This window comes from Grus americana, chromosome 2, assembly GCF_028858705.1.
Source record: "Grus americana isolate bGruAme1 chromosome 2, bGruAme1.mat, whole genome shotgun sequence".
Classification (NCBI taxonomy): Eukaryota; Metazoa; Chordata; class Aves; order Gruiformes; family Gruidae; genus Grus; species Grus americana.
The window spans coordinates 77,435,258-77,458,271 of NC_072853.1; the positions used below are offsets into that span (position 1 = coordinate 77,435,258).

The 23,014-nt window shown below is 41.6% G+C and overlaps 1 protein-coding gene across 2 annotated transcripts; it reads right to left on the reverse strand.

Moving 5' to 3' along the window:
• Nucleotides 1–10,591: 10,591 nt before the first annotated feature.
• UPP1 (uridine phosphorylase 1) lies at nucleotides 10,592–22,434 on the reverse strand. Of its 2 annotated transcripts, XM_054818115.1 has the most exons (8): nucleotides 22,308–22,434; nucleotides 19,823–19,887; nucleotides 16,844–16,961; nucleotides 16,203–16,361; nucleotides 15,067–15,181; nucleotides 14,392–14,601; nucleotides 12,745–12,891; nucleotides 10,592–11,254 (listed from the first exon to the last, which is right to left on the reverse strand). In XM_054818115.1, the coding sequence occupies exons 2-8, from the start codon at nucleotides 19,873–19,875 to the stop codon at nucleotides 11,115–11,117; spliced, it is 942 nt and encodes a 313-aa protein (XP_054674090.1). In that variant the 5' UTR covers nucleotides 19,876–19,887; nucleotides 22,308–22,434; the 3' UTR covers nucleotides 10,592–11,114. The 2 variants fall into 2 exon arrangements, with proteins under 2 accessions (XP_054674090.1, XP_054674091.1); XM_054818116.1 differs by lacking the exon at nucleotides 16,203–16,361.
• Nucleotides 22,435–23,014: the final 580 nt, after the last annotated feature.

Genomic DNA, 23,014 nt, shown 5'->3' on the forward strand with positions numbered 1-23,014 from the left:
GTCTTTCCTTTCCTTCATCCACTTGCAGAGTAGCTTCTTAAGGGCTTTCTAACTCAGAATCCTCTCACCAAGCAGTCTGAACACATTATTCAGTAGCTGATTAATTCCAGCACTAGAGAATGGCGCAAGAGATTTGCCTGCTTGCTGAGAAAAGATGAGATTATGTTTCTGCCTCTTGTTTTGCATTCGTTGAGGAATCTCATCTTTCCATTTGCTTAGTGCAATGAACGTAAGGGGATGGGTTTGTATAAATGCCTTCAGGGTGCTTTACTCCACAGTATATATTCTGCACTTGTTTCTACTTTTCTGGAATAAAAATGAATGCAAACAACAGGAAAAAAAGAACATGTAACACACATTTGTCTTTTTCCAGAGTTTGGTGTCTTTCTGTCAGTACAGTGTTGATGTCATTTTGCATGCCTATACTTAGATATTTGAAAAAAAGAATAGTAGGAAAATAAGTACACTGATTAACCCCATAGCCCTATAAATAGAAGTGCATATCTAGCACTGTGGTAGTCCCATTGCGTCATCATATGACTGTTCAATTTTATCTTATAAAGAGTATGTGTTTGACATCTCATTCTCCTTTTTCAGTACATGTTACCTACATAAAGGTGGAATATTCCAACAAGCCAGAAAACTGTGTTAGTTAATTGCCACACACCAGCCAAGATGCAAATCAGTCTTCCAGCATTTCCTTCAGGAAAGAGGAGGGAGAGGGCAATTCTTGGAGCTGTGCAGAGGGATCTGCAGGAGGGGAGCCTGCGCATACGTCTGGCAGCGGGGACATCTGCAGACACAGTGGGTGTGTGGTGGTACAGAGCTGTGCTGTTTTACTGGGGGGTGAGGATGACTGCCCTACCGATTGGGAATGATGCCCTGAGCAGAGGAGTAAACTTTCTGTACGTTTTGTTGCCTAAGATAGAATCTGATCCTCAAAATCTCTCTCTGTGGTCAATGGAGACACGTAACAGCCATTTTAGAAAGCGATTCAAACCACCTAAAATCTGAATCATACGTACACACACATTAGGATAGTGCAATGCCTGAGCAAATGTTCTTTATTTCTCATTATTGCTGAGTAAATTGCATCTTTGCACTTTCTGCATTCACAGCTACTTTTCCAGATTAAGAGAAAAATCCCCTAAAATCTAAAATCTTTTTGGATACAGAAGTCACCAGTGAGGAATCTGACTTCCACTAGATTTGAGCTAAAGTAGCAATCTAAAAAATTAATGTCTGATACTTCTGCAATGAGCAACTGCGCATCTGTAGGCCCAGAGAGCTCTGTCAGTTTCCATGGGATGAGGCTTAGCTGGTGTTGTATGTCCAGTACCTGAGCTTCCCTTTCCCAAGCTTTGGATTTGGGTCACCCAGCAGCAGTTTTTGTCCCTCCAGAGCACATTGTGAACCTTAGTTGCTTCACTTCATGTTAAACTGACTGATTAATGAGTATTTGAATTTGTATTTGAAATGGTGCAAATTTCTGCTGTAATTTTTACATTTTCCATTGTGTTGGATTTGCGTGGCAAGGTTTTGGTAGCGGGGGGGCTACAGGGGTGGCTTCTGTGAGAAGCTGCTAGAAGCTTCCCCTGTGTCTGACAGAGCCAATGCCAGCCGGCTCCAAGACGGACCCGCTGCTCGCCAAGGCCAAGCCAATCAGCGCCTCTGTGATAACATATTTAAGAAGGAAAAAAGAAAGACTTAGAGAGAGCTTTTGCAGCTGGAGAGAGGAGTGAGACGATGTAAGAAACTCTGCAGACACCAAGGTCAGTGCAGAAGGAGGGGGAGGAGGCGCTCCAGACACCAGAGCAGAGATCCCCCTGCAGCCTGTGGTGAAGACCATGGTGAGGCAGGCTGTCCCCTGCAGCCCATGGAGGAAGGATGAGGGGGTGTAGAGATCCCACCTTCAGCCCGTGGAGGACCCCGTGCCAGAGCAGGTGGAGGCACCTGAAGGAGGCTGTGGCCCGTGGGAAGCCCATGTTGGAGCAAGTTCCTGGCAAGACCTGTGGACCCGTGCAGAGGGGAGCCCACGCCAGGGCAGGTTTGCTGGCAGGACTTGTGACCCCGTGGGGGACCCCACGCTGGAGCAGTTTGCTCCTGAAGGTCTGCACCCTGTGGGAGGGACTCCATGCTGGAGCAGGGGAAGGATGAGAGGAGTCCTCCCCCTGAGGATGAAGGAGCGGCAGAAACAACATGTGATGAACTGACCGTAACCCCCATTCCCCGTCCCCCTGTGCCGCTGAGGGGGGGCAAGGTTGAAGCCGGGAGTGAAGTTGAGCCCGGGAAGATGGGAGGGGTGGGGGGAGGTGTTTTAAGAGTTGATTTTATTTTCTCATTCCTCTACTCTGTTTTGCCTAGTAATAAATCAGATGAATTCCCTCTCTAAGTTCAGTCTGTTTTGCTCGTGACGACAATTAGTGAGTGATCTCTCCCTGTCCTTATCTCGACCCACAAGCGTTTCATTACACCTTTTCTCCCCTGTCTAATGAACGAGGGGAGTGAGAGAGCGGCTCTGGTGGGCACCTGGCCTCCAGCCAGGGTCAACCCACCACATCCATTAATTCAAGGAGTAGAGAAAAACAGATTATATAGATGTCATGAATTCATAAATTTTTACACACTGGTAAAAATCGCCTCCCAGCAAAGCAGAAATCGCAGATGCAGTCATAGCAGAATGTGACTAATTGATCACCTTTATTCCTCAAATATGGTGGGCTTTCCTTTTATTTCCTCAGCTCTGAGACTGAAAAAATTACTGAAGTAATCATTTAGCTTTAAATAGAAATGTGAAAGTCCTCAGGATATACTAAAAAACTAAGTAGCTCAGTGTTTACCTGAATTATGTCAAGCACGTTTGTACCTCTAAGGCAGGATTAATTCAGTTGTGTATGAAAGTGGGTCTATCGAGCACATCTGTTCTCCCATTAACCCCTGTTTCCCACTGCCCTCCTCTGTCATGGTACCTGCAAAGCACACGCCTCCTGCGGTTATCAAAGACGTCGCCACCTTCCTGCTTCCTCCAGTGGTGAAGAGCAGCCCGAGTGCTGTGCAGCAGAGACATGTCCCCCATGTCTCACCTCTCCCATCGTCCCCCGGCTCTGGAGCTCTCCGCATGGTGTGCCCAGTGGTGGCAGAGTGTAGCTGCGCAAATAACCCAAAAAGAAGAACATACCTCACCAAGGAGCTCCACTTCACAGCTGGTTGGCACTTGCATAAGCTTGACTGCTTCTAGTCAAGCAATGCTAAAGTCCCTGCTATTTCAGTGTATGTACAGTAATTTTGCTCACCAGGACCAAAAGCGAAATTCTGAGATAGCTGAGATGAAAATTCTGTGCAGCTGAAGTATGCATTTTTAAACAAATGTGTGTCAATAATTGAACTTTGTGAATATATGCGTGGGTTCACACAGCCATTTTGGAAAGCTGGGGAACAGAATCTATAGTGTGTGATTTGTAGTTATTTATCAAAGCAGCTGAAACAGAAGACAGTTCCTGACTAGTATGTAAGCTAAAACAGCTCACGTGAACCATTTGCCAAATTATTTTGAACAAGTAATTCTGCGAAATCTCTGCTCATCCAAGTGTGTGATGTGCATAATTTCTAATGCTCTATATAATTACATAATCATAAATGTTGCATTCTGTTTTTTAATGCTAAACAGCTTTTCATGGGTACAAGAAACAACTATTTTGTATTTAGTATTCAGTACTAATGAACTACTGATTCTTCATTTTACTATATAAGACACCCAATAGACAAACATCTTTCACCAGCAAGTTGTATTAACTTCATTTGCCCTCATACATCATTGTCCTTTCTTAAAGAAATTAATTCTTGCCTAGTGTGGCGTTCTCCAGCAGTAGACTTGTTTTTTCTAGAAAAAAATTTATGAAAGTAAAAGATACCTCATAACAACCAAGAACAATCCCTGCAGTGGCATTCTGGGAAATTACTTCTACAAGTAATTTGAGAAGAAACATGATATATGAGCTTGATGATTGTATTATTTGCAATGTTATAGAAATACAAGAAATATAAAATCAAACCCCCACCCCTGCAACAAACCCTTGGCATAAACCAGACCATAATATTAAAAATTAAGCACACAGGCAGGAAAAGCAAACCAGTTCTGAATATTTTTGGAAAGACGCCTCAGCTATATTGCTGCCATCCTGGAAGCTCTTTTGAATGATCTAGGTTTCATCAGTACCGTGTCAAGCAGTATCTTGTGCAAGTACCACCCTTAAATAGCGACTTTGTTTAGGAGTTGCATGTACAAAGAGCTTAAAAAGGTTCAAACACAGCACAGTTGCTGGTAGGCTAAATAAAATGTATGCTTTCAGTGCTCCTTGAGGGAGTGGCTGTAGTCAACAGCAACATCTAGAATATTGCAGGACAAATTAGAAGGTCATATATTTCATTATGTGCTTCACTCACTCCTTCTGGAATAGAAAAAAAAATGCTCAGAATCAGGTCTCCAAGTGAGGACAAGATAGTGACCTGCTCTTTTTTGCTTCTGCTTGGCTTTAGCAGGCTTTGTCTTGGTTATAACTTAAAAGGTTACTCTCAGAATATGCAAGATATCCAAAACCACTGGAACAGAAAAGGCAGAGAAACTTCTGCTAGCACCCATCTCTGGTTTTAAAACTTGACTGCTGTGTAATATCGTACCATCAACACGCCACGTCTAGCCTACAGTTTTAATATAGGCTAATTAGAGTAGGTTGGCAAGCACATTCAAAGAAACATAGTTTTATATGTTAAATAGCTTAAAGCCCAGGAGCCAAAAATACTTTTTGGTAGACAGGAATGCAGTCAAATCATGTGAGAATATGGCTGGGAATCTGGTAAACTAGCATATTTTCCTACCACCACCCACAATTTCTTTCACGAGGTTTACTGTGTGATCACAAGGCTTTCCCTTTTAACTTTATTAGGAGTATTACTTGTAAACATTTACATGGCACAGACCTGTTTTGCAGACAAATCGCCTGCAGGATGACATCAATTAGTAGCATCTTTCCTGTGTGCAAAGTTAGGATATGATGAAAATGTTAGTTGTGGGCAAGGTCAAATAACAGGGTTGATTAAAACGGAGCTATGCATTAAACAAACAAACCAGACCCAATCTCCCAAGGAGGCCAGTGATTTGTTTGAACTTCTAGGCAGCTCTAGGAAATTTATTCTTCTAATATGAGAGATTGATAGTAAACTGAAACTTTTCTCACAGTTACAAGCTCTGCGCTGACAAGAAGCATCTGGAATCAGGTTTCTGTGTCGTGTAAAACCGGCTCTGTCTGACTTTTTCTGCTGTTGTATTTTGTCTGTAGCCTGAGCAAAAGCATTGCTCCTGTCAGCATTACTCTTTCTTCTGTTATTGTACCATATTTAGTTTCAGATTTAGTGTTGTGCTGTTCAGTGACCTCATTTCTCTTCAGGCAGCAGACTTTTTTAACTGTAATTTAATTCATACTCTGGAGTATAATATTAAATGGTTATTATGTTAGAAAGAGAAAGCATGTATTTAAGTCTCTCCAACTTAAAGACTGAGAAACTTTCAGAGAAAGTAAACTTCAACATCTTGTAGTAAACCATAATACTGCCATCAAATCCCACTACTGTGCTTTTTTGTATTTGATTGTTGCAGACCCAATCCCCAAAGCTCAGTTTGCTGCTTGCACTACTAAGCACTGCATTCAGAACATAATTAACTGCTCATGGGCAAATCTAAAAACATTCTTGCATTAGTTTCTTTCACCTATCTTGTCAATGGAAGTGAAACACATCTCTGATTCAACTGTATAAACATTTTATTTAGGAATATACTGAGATCCAGACTTGAGAAAATCCAGTTCTGTTATATAATGCTCAGCAAATCCTTTGCAAGGACTTAGGAAGACTTTTTTTATAAAAAAGATACTGCATATTACATGTGTATATTTTCAAGAAATACTGAAATCACTGAATTATTTTGCTTGGGTTTTAATGGACAGACAAAAACATTTATACTCTAAGCATTTCTGTCAATAGGTCATTCCAAAATGTTCCTTTTCAGGATTTCTCATACATTCCATTAAAGAAAATCCTTCGCTTCAGTATATCAAAATGCCAAAAATAAAAATCCACTCCAAGTCACTAATCAAGTAACTGCACATTTTCATCTCTTGCAAATGTGAAACAAATGCATTCTAGTCTATCTTCATCATGGCCTCAACCATTTCTTTAACAAAAAGGTAGGAACAGTCCAGAGGAACACCACGAAGCACTGAACAAACCGTAGGCAGAAACCACTCTTTTCTCCCTTCACACTTCTGCCCTATTTGTATCTTTTACCTTCCTTCTTTGCTTTTATCCCTTCTGATCTCTGGAGTAAACCGATTCTGTAGTGTATTGCTAGGCACGGGGTGGCACAGAGAACAAAAGCAGGCCTTTGATTTGAAATTGAAGTTTCCTTGGTTTGCAGGATTTGTACATCTACCAGGAGACACTGCACTATGTAATATCAACCATGTATGTAATATCATATATGGTTTTAAAAATATCATCACTCCAAATCCTGATTCATTTTCTACAGGATGAATGTGAATGGCTAATATTAAAGAATGGATTTGCATATAAGAGCCAGTTAAAGATTTTATAATTCTTTATGGACTTCTTTGTAAAACCTACAGGAAGGTAACTTCACCGCCGGATGCACACAGCCGACTCATTTCTTTATCTCTCTGTCCAGTTGCAGTCACAAGGGAAAATGCAATTGTTCTTATCAGTGTAACATTCTGGCAAGTTTCCTCTGAAGCTAAGAAAAGTATTTTATTGCACGTAAAAGATGTGTCTATACAGCACCCTCCTGCACTAGGAATACAGCGTTACAGGATGGTGATGAGTAGAAGCAGGAGGATACTTGGTCTTCTTTGAATTCTAATTTTAAATTGTTATACTTCCCTTTACTCCCTCTTTTAGGAAGCACAGAAGAAAAAAAATTTAGCAGAAAAAAAAGTACAACGTCCTAAGGAACAGTGGGTAGGAGAATCATATCATAGAATAGAATCATATTATATCATAGAATGGTTTGGGTTGGAAGGGACTTCAAAGACCATCTAGTTCCAACCCCCCTGCCATGGGCAGGGACACCCTCCACTAGACCACATTGCCCAAAGCCCCATCCAATCTGGCCTTAAACATTTCCAGGGAGGGGGCAGCCACAACCTCTCTGGGCAACCTGTTCCAGTTCAGGTACTGGTAAGCCGCAATTAGATCTCCCCGGAGCCGCCTTTTCTCCAGGCTGAACCACCCCAACTCTCTCAGCCTGTCCTCATAGGAGAGGTGCTCCAGCCCTCTGATCAGCTTCGTGGCCCTCCTCTGGACTCGCTCCAACAGCTCAATGTCTCTCCTATACTGGGGCCCCCAGTACAGAAAGGACATATTGGCAGAAAGTGAATGGCTAAGTCTTCCAGGGGTTTCTGCTAAGGTCTTCTGTATTGATTTAGTAGAATAGTTGCATCACTCCATGAATGCTTGCACCTTAGCTCCAACTCAGACAGGCCACAGTGCTAGTTATATTTTGGCATGTAGCACATAAGAGTTTTCATATTAGTTACCAAAATAGAAGTGCCTGCTTTATATGACTATAAATACACAAGCTTTGTAGCTTCAGCTGAGAGCTGTCGCCATTAAATGATTTAAGAACTTTTTCTTGTTACCCAGTTTCCAGACTCTTGCTGTCCTTCCTTTAAAAAGACCAATCACATCATTCCCTGTAGGGAACTACAGGCCGATCAGTCTCACCTCCGTGCCTGGCAAGATTATGGAGCAGACCCTCCTGGAGACTATGCTCAGGCACATGGAAAATAAGGAGGTGACTGGTGACAGCCAACACAGCTTCACTAAGGGCAAATAGTGCCTGACAGATTTGGTGGCCTTCTATGATGGAGTTACAGCGCTGGTGGACAAGGGAAGGGCAACAGACATCATCTGCCTGGACTTGTGCAAGGCATTTGACACTGTCCTGCACGACATCCTTGTCTTTAAATTGGAGGGACATGGATTTGATGGATGGACCACGCAGTGGATAAGGAATTGGCTGGATGGTCGCACTCAAAGAATTGTGGTCAACGGCTCAATGTCCAAGTGGAGAACGGTGACGAGTGGCGTTCCTCAGGGGTCGGTACTGGGACCAGCACTGTTTAACATCTTTGTTGGCAACATGGACAGTGGGACCGAGTGCACCCTCAGCAAGTTTGCCAACGACACCAAGCTGTGTGGTGTGGTCGACACGCTGGAGGGAAGGGATGCCATCCAGAGGGATCTTGACAGGCTGGAGAGGTGGGCCTGTGCGAACCGCATGAAGTTCAACAAGGCCGAGTGCAAGGTCCTGCATGAGGGTCGGCTCAATCCCAAGCACAACTATAGGCTGGGCGAGGAATGGATTGAAAGCAGCCCCAAGGAGAAGGACTTGGGGGTAATGATTGATGAGAAGCTCAACATGAGCCGGCAGTGTGCGCTTGCAGCCCAGAAAGCCAACCGTGTCCTGGGCTGCATCAAAAGAGGTGTGACCAGCAGGTCGAGGGAGGTGATCCTGCCCCTCTACTCTGCTCTTGTGAGACCCCACCTGGAGTACTGCGTCCAGCTCTGGGGGCCCCAGTACAGGAGAGACGTGGAGCTGTTGGAACGAGTCCAGAGGAGGGCCACAAAGCTGATGAGAGGACTGGAGCACCTCTCCTATGAGGACAGGCTGAGAGAGTTGGGGTTGTTCAGCCTGGAGAAGAGAAGGCTCCGGGGAGATCTAATTGCGGCCTTCCAATACCTAAAGGGAGCCTACAGGAAAGCTGGTGAGGGACTGTTTATCAGGGAGTGTAGTGACAGGACAAGGGGTAATGGGTTTAAGCTGAAGGAGGGTCAATTTAGATTAGATATTAGAAAGAAATTTTTTCCTGTGAGAGTGGTGAGGCACTGGAACAGGTTGCCCAGAGAGGTTGTGGAGGCCCCATCCCTGGAAGTGTTCAAGGCCAGGTTGGATGGGGCTTTGGGCAAGCTGGTCTAGTGGAGGGTGTCCCTGCCCGCAGCAGGGGGGGTGGAACTAGATGATCTTTAAGGTCCCTTCCAACTCAAACCATTCTGTGATTCTGTGATCATTTGAGATTCATATCTCCAGGATAACTACAGTAATATGCTTCCCCAAAGCTTCAGAGAGCTACATTGTTTCTTTGTTTTCTTGTTTGATGTTTTAGGTGTTTCTTTGTTTTCTTGATAAAGTATGTTTTCTCCTATTTAGGTAATTCATAGTAAGTATTTCTTTTACAACAGCAAACTCTCTCCTCTAAACCCATACCAGTCAATTTGGTATAAGCTTTTCTTCAGCCTAGGGTGCAGCATGTTGCTTCTTAAGTGATCGCCTTTTTATCTCCTTGCTACTCTTCTGGGAACAGGAGATTGCTGAGCAAGGATGTGCTTTGTTGCATGTTTCCCAAGGGACCTCACACCGCTTTGCACAATGCCCAGGCAAGCACTAGGCATAGTTAAGCACAGGTACTTTGTTTGTTTGTTTGGGGTTTTTTTGTTTGTTTTTTTAAATAAGGGAGGAACAGTTCAAATAAAACGTGGAGCCATTCCCACCTGACCCCTTAAGCTGAGAGGAAAAAAGGCTTTCCTTTGAAAACTGACATTCGTTGTATATCCTGAGCATTAATGAGAAAATGTGGTTTTTAAATTAAAACAAAATCAGTACATTTAAAAACTCTAATATTTGTATCTTTTTATCTGTTCTCCAGCTGGAAATTCATCAAATTTAAGACTAATCCTCATTGGCAGTTTCCTGTTCCTCTTTTAATGTTTTCATCACATTGCTTCCACTTTCTGCCACTTGGTGAATGTGCCCACTACTGCATCACCCCCTCTTAGATCTAATTCTTACATTTGTTGACAGTGTTGCAGACTACAATCCTCGAAAAGAAAATCTAATTTAGCTGGATCAATGACAGCTGTTCTGAGAGTTTATTCAGATCCTTTTGACCTGTGACTCCTGTTAGGACTGGACCCTCCACTGCAGTAGGAAAAAAAAAAAGGAGAGAAATCCATTTTTCTTTAGCTGACTACATATTTATATTCTAACCACAGCAGCAAAGCAGCAATGAGTATGATTAAAAAAAAAACCCCCAAACACTAGGCCAATGGTAGTGGAGAAAACTGCAGAAATGGTTCTGATGGCATGTACAGTCAAGAGGTATTCTCCAGTTCTTCAGAAGAAATGGGAACCATTGCAACAGTGAGTGTTACTTCCTGAAGAGATGGAGATGAAAACCAATTTAAAAAGAAACAAAGAAAAAAGCACAGTCCTGTAAACATGCTGTGCATCTCCTGAATGTTTTTGGTTCATTTTCAGTAAGCAGGAGCCTTGATTCAGCAAAAGATTTCAAGTTCTTCAATGCAAAATTACTTAATGCATAAGTGTTTCCTGGGTATTGATTCAATCGTATAGTTAAAACGGGATATGAATGACCTTGTTGGATCAATATCCAGGAAGTACAGATATTCAACAGCTCAGTGTCAAGTCCCTAATGCTTAGAAAATTCAGTCCCACACTTTGCAATTTCACAAAATTTTAATATATGAAAATAGTATTGTTTGTCTAAGTTTGCAAAATATAAACTGGATTAACTTTAAAGTTTTCTTTACAAGTGAAGCAACAAAGACAATTGTAATTTATATAATTTTTGTAACCACAAGAAAGGGATTAGCATTCTTAATTTTAATTTGGTGGTTTGCAAGTACTTGGCAATAAAGTTTGATTTTCTTCCTAGTTTTCCTTTTACAGCAGGGATAAATAAAGCTTTTTCATGTATTATAGCAGGCTTGTCTTTCACAACAGATCCATTTTCCAATTCACAGAGAAGTGAGTCTTATATCCAGCAACGCATAACTAAGCAAAACTTAACTGAAGTCCATTCAGCACATTCAGTTCCCAAAGCACAGTGACATAAATGATTAACTTCCGCAGACACATGGAATGCTGTAAGGTATTCTGAGGCAAAAGACCTTTAACGCACAGAAGTCGTGACCATGACTTCAGCTGTGCAAAAGCCTTCTGCTGCTATAAAACAAAGATGGATATTTCATACTTTCCCAAGACTTTTCTTAATGAAATATCCCACTAACTTCTGCGGTCTCTGCTGATATTCCACAAGTACATCATGTGAGCTACTAATCTGATCCCCTTCAAGCCGATTCAGAAGAGTGACACACACTACAGCAGCTAGAAATTAAAAGACAGATTTAGTTAGGAATGACATTCTGGCACTTCTACAGTGCAAAAGCATAAGCATTTGAACAAACAGCTAGAAGATTAGAAATGTGAGAGAAAACAAACCCAAAATAATGGTGCACAGTACCATAAGATGCTAGGGGACTAGCATGCTGTGGATGATATAAAAAAAGTTACAAATAGTTTAAGACAATTGATTGCTACATTAATAAAGCAAGTGCTGTGAGGCAGCTGCAGATACTTATTGATATATGATGATTCTTATGTTTTTCTGGATAGGAATTATATTTCACAAGTACCCAGGACTTGACTGGTAGGAAGTGATCAGACACACTGTTCCAGCAGTTGTAGTTACAGCCCTCCACTATCTACCGTATCCTCAACCCAAATCCCCATGCTGTAGATGTCATCTCTCGGGAACCAGCAGGTGAGCTACTTTGACGTTCCTGGATGGGGAGCACTGCAAGTACATGAGGATCTCATGGATCATCTCAGGCTCATCTGCTGCCTTTTGGTAATCACAGCCCCAAAAGTAAAATCCCTCCTTTCACTCAAGCTGAGCTCCACCACCACTCTTCTGTATCTGGGGTTTCTGCTAGCGACAATTTGCAGAGCGCAAGCAGTAATACACATTACAGACTAACAAAATAGGCTCCCTAATGGCTCAGTGACAGCATGGGTTGGGTTTTTAATCACTCTCGAGTCAGCAAGAACTAAGGATGTTTGATGTAACTGTTGGCCTTTCTGCTTATTTTTCTTCATTTCATCCTCCTTGAGTTTAAGGAAGTTTGAGAAACATCAGTGTTTTAAATTAGCAAATTCCTTGCCAAGGAAAGAGACTATAGTTAACATGGTAAGTAGAAAGGCACCGTATTGCATTATTTGTAATTGCTTCCCCCCCCCCATTTTACTGAAATTTTCCCCTCATTTTACTGAAATTTTTTAATTTTACTGAAAACTAGCTTGTGTAAAAAAATTAAAAACTCGTTTTATGATTAGGTATAGTTTATTCATGATGCTACTAAAAATCTTCAACTGTTTAAGAATTAAAGCCATAACTCTACATAAAATACTTGTATTTTCAATGTGATATATATAGAAAGTATAGAAAGTGATTATAGTTTTATGTATATGAGAATCATCTGATTGCTTAAATTAACCGGTTGCTTCCTGTAAACTCCAAAAACTAACTGCAGAAAACAAATTAATGCTATAGGGTAATTAGGTACCTTAATGATTTGTGTGCTTGCCAAGGGCTGGAATAGCAAATGGCAGAACTAAACTGTGTTAAGAACTATGTGAGGAAGTTTGCCTAAGTTGACAAATATCAAACAATCATAGCAACAAAACTATAGCCAGATCTGGGGTTTTTTTAATACGCAGAAGGTATGTTAACACCTCGTTTGCAGTTTTTACGACAAACTCCCTGCAATGCAGAAAACTTCCTATAGCTTGAATAAAGTGACTTTAAGTTAGCTTACCTTTGACACCACTGAGATTACACATCGCAGCAAATACAGAAGACTCCATCTCTATGTTTCGGACACCAGAGTCATAAGCTTCTTTCAAATATTTCAGTTTCTCTTCTTCATTATATGAGCAGATTGCACCATCCAACCTGCCCTGTCCTACAAAGTAATTTTGTAGCAATTTTCAGAGCAATGAAGTCACAGAACAAATTCAGTTTCTAAACCACCCAATCATTGCAGTTTCCCCTATACAGTGTCCAGCTTTTACTATTCCTCTTTATTTTCATGTGCGAGGCAAATAGAACAAAGCGATTCTTAGCTATTACTAGAGCTTCTGCATATTACCTGTATTTTTTATAATGTGAATCCCAGTAATTTAAATGGTCTTCTCCAGATAAAATTCTCAAATTCATAAATGGGAAAATGTATGTAGTAGTTTCCTGCATGTGCGGCATCTGTCAAAATTCAGCAACACACTTCAAGCTGTATGGAAGTGCTGCATTTTTTCTGTTTAATCACTGTCTAGAAAAACTGCGAGGCTTGAAAAAGCTTTCCTGATGCTACCTTAAAAAGATGAACATTTTATTACTTACATATTCTCTATGGTAAAAGATCAAGAGTTTCTTAAGCTAACTAGCTAATACTATTATAATTATTTGAGAAAATTAGTTTATTCAAATTATTCAAGAATAACACCTACAGATAACACAACAGCAGGTTATGTACAGTAAAGTTAAATTACGCAGCGTTTTACTCAGTATCTTTTTGTTTTCAGGAGACATACTCCTAAATTAATGCCTTTGAGCCTGTTCTCAGCTTTCGCTGTATGAGTTGAAAACATTCCTGACACGTTTTTTAGTGTAGCGCACCTGCGACTGGTGTCTGAGGAGATATAAAAACTGACAGTGTCTGCTTCTGACCAAGCTTGAGCACTGTTATGAAGACCTTATGTTCCCCTCTGCATTGCACTCTTTCTCACCTATTCAGTGACAGCTAGAGAAAGTAGTATCAGGTGCCATCTACACTCTGTTCTTGCAAGATTTGAAAGATGTTTGTGAATAGACTTGGGAGATCAGAAAAGCACCTGAATGTCTATATGTTTATCCAAAGTAAGCCCTGGAGGTTTGCCCCTCCTACGTAGCAGTATTGACACAGCTCAGCATAATACTGTCTTCAGTTGTCTGATGACTGCCTTGCTCAAAATGCACATGGGAAACAAGTTCCAACACTTCTTTTAGAAAATATTTACTTTAAATACTTAACCAGTGCAAAAAAAAAAACTAACCTCAAAACAGCCACAAATAATTCTCACTCCTTTAATCCTCTAGGATGCCTCAGTAAGTCACAGAAATTTTGTGACAAACATATCTAACTGATGAGTGTGTGAAGAGTGTACAGTAGACTATATGTATTTCAGAGGATCTATCAGAGCTGGGGGGAAATAAACCTCCACAAAATTAGAAGTTCAATACAGCAAACTGGTAAGCACAATCATTGATTTTACGTACATGAAAAATAGGCTAATTACAGTTGACAAGACAACTCAAATTAGGGAATGTGTTCTGTTCAGTGAACTGGAACCTTAATGTTAAAATATTACTCAATATTTATCTGTTGCTGCTTACCAATATACTTCTGTTAGTCTGTCACCAGCCTTACCTTCATAGAAATCCAAAGTGCACATAGTGTTTCCAATGACTGTATTGAATTGACCGATTTCTTTACTGCACTGCATCAGTTCCTGAGCTAGCTGTTCATCTAGGTTTGTACTGCGAATTACAGTCTTTCCCAGAACAACCTGTTCAAACTGAGGTTTGAAGGCGGCATCTACAGACTGCCTAGTTATAACCACTGAGCCTGGCTCCAGACCTGCAGTAAAAAGAAACACATATAGCTTCACAATGTAGTTAGTGCTTTGTTTACACACACAAAAAACATACCTCTGGACCCAATCCTGCTTCTTCTAATGGTGGCAATTTTGCCCTTGAATTCACCATAAGAATTTTTTTTGTGCATGGCTAGCTGCTTCAGTTTATGATTACAAATAATTTTGGAAAGAATGAAAATTTTCCTTTTTCACTATATATTCTTTCTTATCTCATACTTTTCATACAGGACAGGAATGTCCTTCTCCTCATGTTGTCAGATCCCTTAAGTGCATTTTCTCTATCCAAAGGCAGATATTGCCTTTTATTTCAAAATTATGGAAGCAAAATGATTCATCTCCTGTGGCAAACTGTTCTGACCATCAATCACTCACTTGCAGAGAGATGCTTTACTCTCCTACAAAGATGCTTTGGTTGGAAGAAAAAAAGAAATGAAGAGGGGAAATACCTATTCCACCAGAGGTGCCAATGCGAATAATGGTTATGTTGGAACACTTGGCATGATACAACAGTTTGATCAACTCGTGCAACATGATTGAAATAGAAGGAATGCCCATACCGTGCTGAAATGAAAGCAAAAATTCATATTCCACAATCACATAGACAATGCAAAATATATACGGAAGAAGGAGCTGGTCAATATCTCCTTCCTGGTATTTTTTTTTCCAAATGTCATCTAGCTCACTCCCACAAAAACCCTAACCTATGGGCCTATTGAAAGGCTACTGCAAGTAAACGGAAAGTCACCCACTGGCTTTGGTAGACTACGGATGAAGTGCAATATTTCTAAAATAATTATAAAATATTTACATTTTCAAAAGTATAATCAGTGCCCTTTTCTAGTAGTTGACAAATGCACTTCATCACAGAACTTTTCTTAAAGACAAGAAAAACCCCATTCCAATTTTTTACCAACCTGAAGTGCTAGTGAATAGTTAAGCTAAATTTTTTCAAATCACAGACACTGTGGCTTAGTTACAAAATTCAGCAAATATAAGTCCACCTTAAACTGCATGATAATGCGATAATTACAACTCAAAAGAAAGGGTGCAGAATGCTATTACAGTTATGCAGTTGCAACTGAAGTATGTAATCGTATCTACAAATTAAAGGTATGAAGTTTCATAATGCATACATAAGCTGGCAGCACACGTCCCACGGAATGCTACTCTTAAGCTATGTTAGCACATTTGACAATGCTACTGCAGATACTTAGCTCTGGATGTGATACAGCCATTTTTTCCAATACCCCATATGGATCCAGTGACCTTTTTTCCCCCATTATTCAGGATACAGAACAGGGATGAGGGAACAGTAACTCTGCTCAAAAAATTTATAAGGCTATTCCTGCAATGCCTCAGTGGTACACTGAGGAAAAAGGAGGCAAGAAAGGAATGAAAGTCTCAGAGATTTGCCCTCTTACAAGAAAAGACTAAAAAGGAATTCTTCATTGAGCATGGCTGATAGAAACTTAAAAAACCTGACTCCATCTATTAAGTATTTAAAAGAAATGTGCATTCATATTTTCTACTTTGAACGGCATCACTGAACTGCGTCCCACATCTGATTAGGTGAGGTACTCACACTGACGGACAAAACAGGTCCCACTTTGTACATTGCGTAGCGGTCAGTTCCCGCACAGATGTTAGGATGGTCACAACCAGGGCTCCCAAGCCCCAGTTCTTCAGCTATGTAGGTGATAAAAGCTTTCATCCGTGAAGGACTTCCTCCAACACATACAAACTGGGGTGGACAGTATTCAGCAAAACAAAATCAATTGCATGATTCAGTATTTCAAAGAACATGCAAAGATCAACATGAGGACGCAAACACCTTCAGTTAACACAAAGCTACTCCCAGATGTGATTCTTCTCATGATCACTCTAAAAGGCCATGAAGAAAAATTATGCAAGAACACCCTTCTACATAGCACTCAAATGTCTTCACCCTGTTTAAACTAGTAAAATACAAATATTGACTCAAAGAGGTGCCAACAGGGAGCTGTACTTGAATAGAGACTAAAGCATTTCCCTTTTTACTGGATGAAAAGAGGCAGTCAGAAACAATTATCCCCAATTTTGACAAGAACCCACAAAATCTTACCTCTTTTCCATTCATTCCTCAACTGGTGGTATGCTGACACGCTTAGTATTATCTTGAAGACAGCTACACTTCTACCTTCTGCAGAAAAGCTTAGACTTGCTGAATGAAATGAAGCTTCTTACCTTTACATCTCCAAACAATGCCGGAAAATCATGGGTACCAGTCCCAAGAGCAAAATGGTACAGGATGTCTTCTTTCATCTTCTCCAGGTGAGGGTTGCAGAGATGGATAAAATTATCTCTGTCAGGACAGCAACATTGTGAAACACATAGAGTATATACAAAAGCCTCCATTGCACAGATACTAATTTTGCAAAGTCAAGCAGTAAATGTTAGGAAATGGCACATCTGAGTATGCCTGCACTACGTTATTTTGGTTCCTCATGCATTACATTAAGGAAATCCTAAATTACATGATCATCTTATGTCTCACAACAAATCACACATGACATTGAACATTCCATTCATTGCACAGGATGAAATTGCTGCAGAAAAGCCCAGATGGTGAGATGCATTAGCAACAGTGCAACCTTTATCTTAAACAATATTAAAGCTGTGAACCAGGGTGGGTCTTTATGGTGAGCAGAACAATGAGAGCAGGACAAGGGAATACTCAATAGATGACCTTACTGCATAGACAATCTATAGCAAAGCTGAAAAGCAAACTTGACCTCTGTGTTTTGACTGACCCTCCTAACCACCTGAGAGGGGTGGGAAAGTTTGGTCTTTATGGACAGGCCCAAAGGAGATTTCTGGCAATTTGGCTTGCTGTAACTCTGTGTCATCCGGCCAGGAAGAAAAAACTTTCTGGCATGAGACTGGTAACAAGAGTACAAAGGATTTCACACAGGAGAGGAAAGAGAGAAATGGAAATCTAAAGCAAAACAAAAACAATGGAAGAGATTTAAAAAGAAAAAAGGCAAGAAAAAGGGAAAGAGGAGGTAAAAAGAATTCCCTTCCTCTTAAGTAGCTTCCTGTAAGAAAGTGACACACCTTAAAAATTAGGAAAAAATAAAAAAAGAGAAAGAAGAAATTCTGAAGAACCAGAAAACTGAACTACTCAGCATGTGGGATTGCCTTCATGGAAAATCTGGTAGTGGACTAACTAAGCAAGCTGAATGATTCATAAAACTGTGCTTGATGTTTGCTTGATGTTTTAAGTTCAGTAGAAACAGGTAGGAAACACTAGTCAGTAATCACAAGCTTAAGCAAAATACTGGCCAATACTTCAAAGTAGTTTCCAAGAGATGAAGTTAAGCAATAAATATCTTCCAGACACAAGAAGGTGACTTAATAGCTTAATGAAGGCTCACTGCAGTCACAGCATGGCTCAGCAAATTCAAACTGCTTTGTCAGAGGAGACAAACAAAAGTTTGCCTGGAGTTTATGCAAAAAATTGTTAAGACTTTGCAGGAACTACTCTGAGGCCTAAACATAGGCATTTAGCACTATTTTAGATGGTTTAGGTTATATTGTCTGTTTTCTAATCTCTCTCCAGAAAGGCAGTGCTTTTCTGTAGGTCCTATGTCTTTGCCAACCCTGTGCAGGATGTATTGGTTACCTTAAGAAGCCTAAAGTGGCCTAGATGCCCATACTGAGGTTAGTGAACTGTTCTGCAGAAAGCAAATAAAATAGTTAGAACCCCAATATTGTGAATAAATTGTTTCTGTTCTTGAAATTCTCTCTCTAATGTCACTAGCTATCCAGCAGCAGCTGCACAGCCAAAGTAAGAGGTATCATCCCAATCCACCCTCTTTGTCCCTGCCCACCACAGACTACCACCTTCAGCAACTGAAAAAGCAGCCCAACAAAGCGGGTGGTTCATTAGCTTCTTCAGTAGTAATTCCTTTCCATCTCCCATGTGCCCCATTTGCCTCTCTTCATACAAATCCTGCCTAAGGTGGAACTGAACGCTTTGGTTGCCTTTCTTCTTCCCTTCAAAAGACCTGTTTAACTCTGGGAGAAATAAAGAGCACGTTTATGACTCTTCAGAAAGGCACAAACGGCCCAGGAGTTTGCCACCTCGTGTGAGCAGAATTCCCAGGCTGCCTCCTCTGAATTATTCCTGTTCGGTTTTGTGGGACTCTCTGCCCACATTTAACAGATCACTCACTAATGCAGTTCAAATACCTGGCTGTGCTGATGTTTATTGGAATGGCTTCTACATACAGATAAGATATGACTTGAAATCACTTTACAATTTGTTCTCAGGCAAGCAAAAAACATGTCCTTCTTTATGAGAATACCAACAATAAAAGCGTCTCTCCAGGAAATAAACTGGGAAAAGGCGAGGCCTGTATTCAAAGTACAGGGAAATTAATGTGTTATGTGCCAACACCATAGTCCTCATGCCTGGCCTAAATACAGTTTCCTTCCTCAGCGGTGTCTATATTTCACCTTTTTCATCTCATACCCTACCAGCAACACTCTTCAAGCCACCACCTCCCTGCAGCTAGGGGCTGTTACTAACTCGTACTGGTTATCTGCCCATCCAGATCTAATTGCAGACTTGGACCCTGGGGTAAAATGGGCAATAAAAGTAAGCATATTACTCTGTGTACATAGGACCAATGCCATGGATTTACAGTAAAGGCAAAGTTTGCCTAATAAAAATCTTTGGCCTGTAACTCTAAGGAGCAGACAATTTATTCCCCTCACACTGTTGTAAAGCACCTATAACTTGTGGGGGTTTAAACAAAACATGAATATCTGCACGTATGGTTTTACTAAAATAAGCTTAAAGTAAGGATTAGAGAAACAGATTGAAATATTTGTTCAAACTCTTAAAGCAGGCAGGTCTGGCTATATGCAGCAACCAAAGTCAACATTTCAACAGCTCACTGGATTAAAAAAAAAATAAATAAAAACATCACCTATGCTAGGAAAAATTCATAGTTGTGATAAATGAAAATGGCTAACCAGCAAAGCCCTCAGTGTAGGTTTGGTTAAAGCAGATAAAGACTCCATTTGTCAAAACAGCTTCTACTAGATACAATCAATATTTGTATCGTAAACTTTATCTTAATCTAAATGAGTGTTTAATGAGTTTGGGTAAGAACATAAGTGTAAACTTCAACAAGATAATTCATTTCTGATTCTTACTTTGAAGACTGTTCATCATCAGTTTTCTTCTCATTTGAGACACCAGGAGCCATGTATGCTTATACCTAGAATTATATTAAAAGAATAAATGTAAGTGCATCAGAATAGTCCCATCCCTAAAGCTAGAATCATTAACAGTGATAGAAACTTTCCATACAGATGATAGTGTCATGCATATTAAACCCCCAAAATAATCCAGCCACACTAAAGCTTTTATAGCTGTAGCAAAATGAGCATCTCCAATTTTTTTATGGCTGAGCATCACCACTTTCAAACCACTGAAGCCCAAACTAATCCCCTGCTAACATAACCCCCATCTCACCACTACTGTTCTGTGCTATATGTGACACCCGGCTCACGGGCCAGGGAGAGGTAAGTCTCATAGCTCACCAGTCCTCTTTCTTCTGTACCTCCCACGGGGACAGTGACTGCTGAACTAGCTTTAGCCCCCTTTCACCTCCAGCTCCAGAAGGTCTCCAAAGGTCATTTCTAACTGTCATACGCCTGAAACCCAAGTCCAGGAAGCATCTTACTCATAATATCCTCTTCATTAAACTTCTCCTACTGACCTTAACTGTATTTCTAACTGACCCAGCCTAAGGGCGAGGAAGACTAAACCAAACATGACTCCAAAAAGTCACAGTGCTCTAGTTTATCATCCATCTTGAATATCTTTTTTCCTAATCCATTACCCTAACTTATACTAAAATCTTTTGCTTTCTGCATTCTCCTTTACATTTAAATAGGCAAATGTATCACTGAGGCTTCAGTGCCAATACGATGACAGAATTAGAATTATAGAATGATTCATTTATTATTTTCAGAAGTGACTAAGGCTACGTGCCAAAGTTGGTAGTTTCTGGGAATGCCCTTACAGGAAGTCTTGAATCACAGAGTTTTGCTCTACCCTCCCTTACCAAGGGTCTGACAGGACATAGGTTATAAGAAAGACAGGACTGTAATCCTTAAAAACCACAGGATTACACCACAAGGAAATAGAAAGAAATCAATCTTGCAATAGAATTACATAACACATGAATTTTGAAAGAACTGAAGTACCAAACAAAATAAACCTGAAGTCTGCCTGTTAAAAGCCAGTGAATTACAGAAATGTATTAAAAATTATAAGGAAGATCAGTTTTCTTCATTTAAAATATTAACCTTTATTAAATAGACCTAAACTTCACATGTACTAGAGGTACTAAACGTGTATGAGAATCTATGCTCAAGGAGGTGAAGTATAAAAGTTACATTTAGAACCAATTATGCATCCTTATGATCACATGATTAGTCAGTTACTACAGAGGATCACTAGTATATCATGTACATTATGGGAAAAATGCATAATTTTTTCCAAGAAAACTACAGTGCCATGAGTCCTAATAACAAGGAGTTAGAAGAAGAAACAGCAAAGTGATTTTGATGTACCTAGATGATAACCAGCTGCAAATAAACTGAGGATATTCATTCAGCCGTTGTTCACAGTAATAAGCAACCATGTAGTTTTTTAACAGCGTTCTTGGTTCTGTGATCCCCTAAGTAACGATGTATTTCAAAAAACCAAGAACAAAGTTCTGGCAGTCCAAAGGTCCAGAATACCCTCTCCAACAGCGCCCAACAGGAGATGCCTTGGCAGGAATTGAAGAAAGGAGCAAGCAGAAAGCAGTTTTCCCATGGCAGACCCTTCCAGCAATTCGGTAGTAGCTGACAGGCAGCCAATTAATACAAACCCACAAAATTCTGTCTAAACAAATGGAAATTTTTATAGCCACATCAAAAGTTTCAGCAGCCTTCCCCAGTTAAAACTCATGTTCAAGAATAATGTGCTCACAGCAGGACTCAGCTTAAGAAAGGGCACAGCCTGCTTTAACATGTGTGCAAATCCTCTGACCGATGTTCTAAAACCATGCATAATCCATTATCATTACTCTCATTTTTCCCCCTCTGTTGTTGTTGGTTTTTTTTTTTTTTAAAGGAAAACCTCAGTTAATAGTGCATTTAAGGAAAAGCTCTAGTTTGGTGCTGATGCATCATTAAAAAAACTGAAGTCATAGCAAAATTGATTTTTATACCGTAGCTTCCCTCGAGAGAGACTGTACAATTACAGCTCACTCACGATGCACATCACTTCCAAACGATTTCCTCGACTCCGCAGACGGAGGAGCCTGCAAACAGCTCCCATCAATCTAAGCTCGGAGACGACAGCACTGCCGACATACCCAGCCGACGAGACCTCTGCGTCCGCGGCCCTTCCCACGACCCTCGATGAGCGCTCCCCCCGGCTCCCCGTTTCCCCGCCCGGCGGCACCCACGTTTCTGCCGCTACCTCCCACCCCTCGCAGGAGTTTCGCCGCCCGGCGACCCGGAGCGCCGCTGCCGGGAGGCGCTGCGGGCACCCCGCCACCCGCCCGGCCGCCGAGAGAGGAGGACGGCGGGCTGCAGGGGGTCCCCTCCCGTGCGGCGGCTGGCGAGGCTCGGCTCTCACCTGGGGCGGCGAGAACCGCCGCTGCGAACCGAGGAGAGCCTTTCGATGCACCCGGACGGGCTGCGGGGCGCGCTGGCCGAGCCGCCTCCCGGCTGCGGCGGACGGGCACCGCCCCGCCCCGGGCGGGGTCCGCAGCACCGGGCGCGGTTAACTCCCTGCGCGCCGGCGGCACGGCCGCCCGGAGCGGGAGCGCAGCCGCCAGCGCCCGGCACCGCCGCGTGGGCGCGGCGAGGGTCGTGGGTGCCCGCGGCGGCGGGGCCTGCGGAGCGGCCGGCCCGGTTGAACGGAGACCGGCTGTCTGGGGGTGATGCACACGGCGGGGAGTTCCGGGCACCGGTAAGGGATGCGCCGCGGCGTGGGAGGGAAGCGGGAGCAGCGTGCCTCGTGTGCTGCAAGCGCGGGTCTCCTGCCGCTCCTCTGGAGAGCTACCTCGAGGCTGCAAGTTTTCAGGGTGATTTTATCATGTGCACATAAATATATAAGCACATGTTGGCACCCTGAGGATTGCAGAGTCAGGTGAGGTTGTATGGGAGTTGGTATCTGTATCTCTCTTTACAAATAGACGTTTACAAGGACTGTCTCTAAGTGCACTTCTGTTACTTGCACTTTGGTACAGCAAAAAAAGGTGGTGAGAAAAGAGCACGGGTGACTTCTGATAATAGGCTAGAATAGAGTAGTTCGGTTGGAAGGGACCTACAACCATCATC

Bases quoted from the DNA above. Each gene is read 5' to 3' on its own strand.
- UPP1 (XM_054818115.1), bottom strand. From the start codon at position 19,875: ATGGCTCCTGGTGTCTCAAATGAGAAGAAAACTGATGATGAACAGTCT. The intron at 15,182-16,202 runs GTGAGTACCTCA...CTTTCATTTCAG, and splicing joins GACCTGTTTTGTCCGTCAGT to CACGGTATGGGCATTCCTTC. The intron at 12,892-14,391 runs GTAAGGCTGGTG...ATTACTTTGTAG, and splicing joins CACTTTGGATTTCTATGAAG to GACAGGGCAGGTTGGATGGT.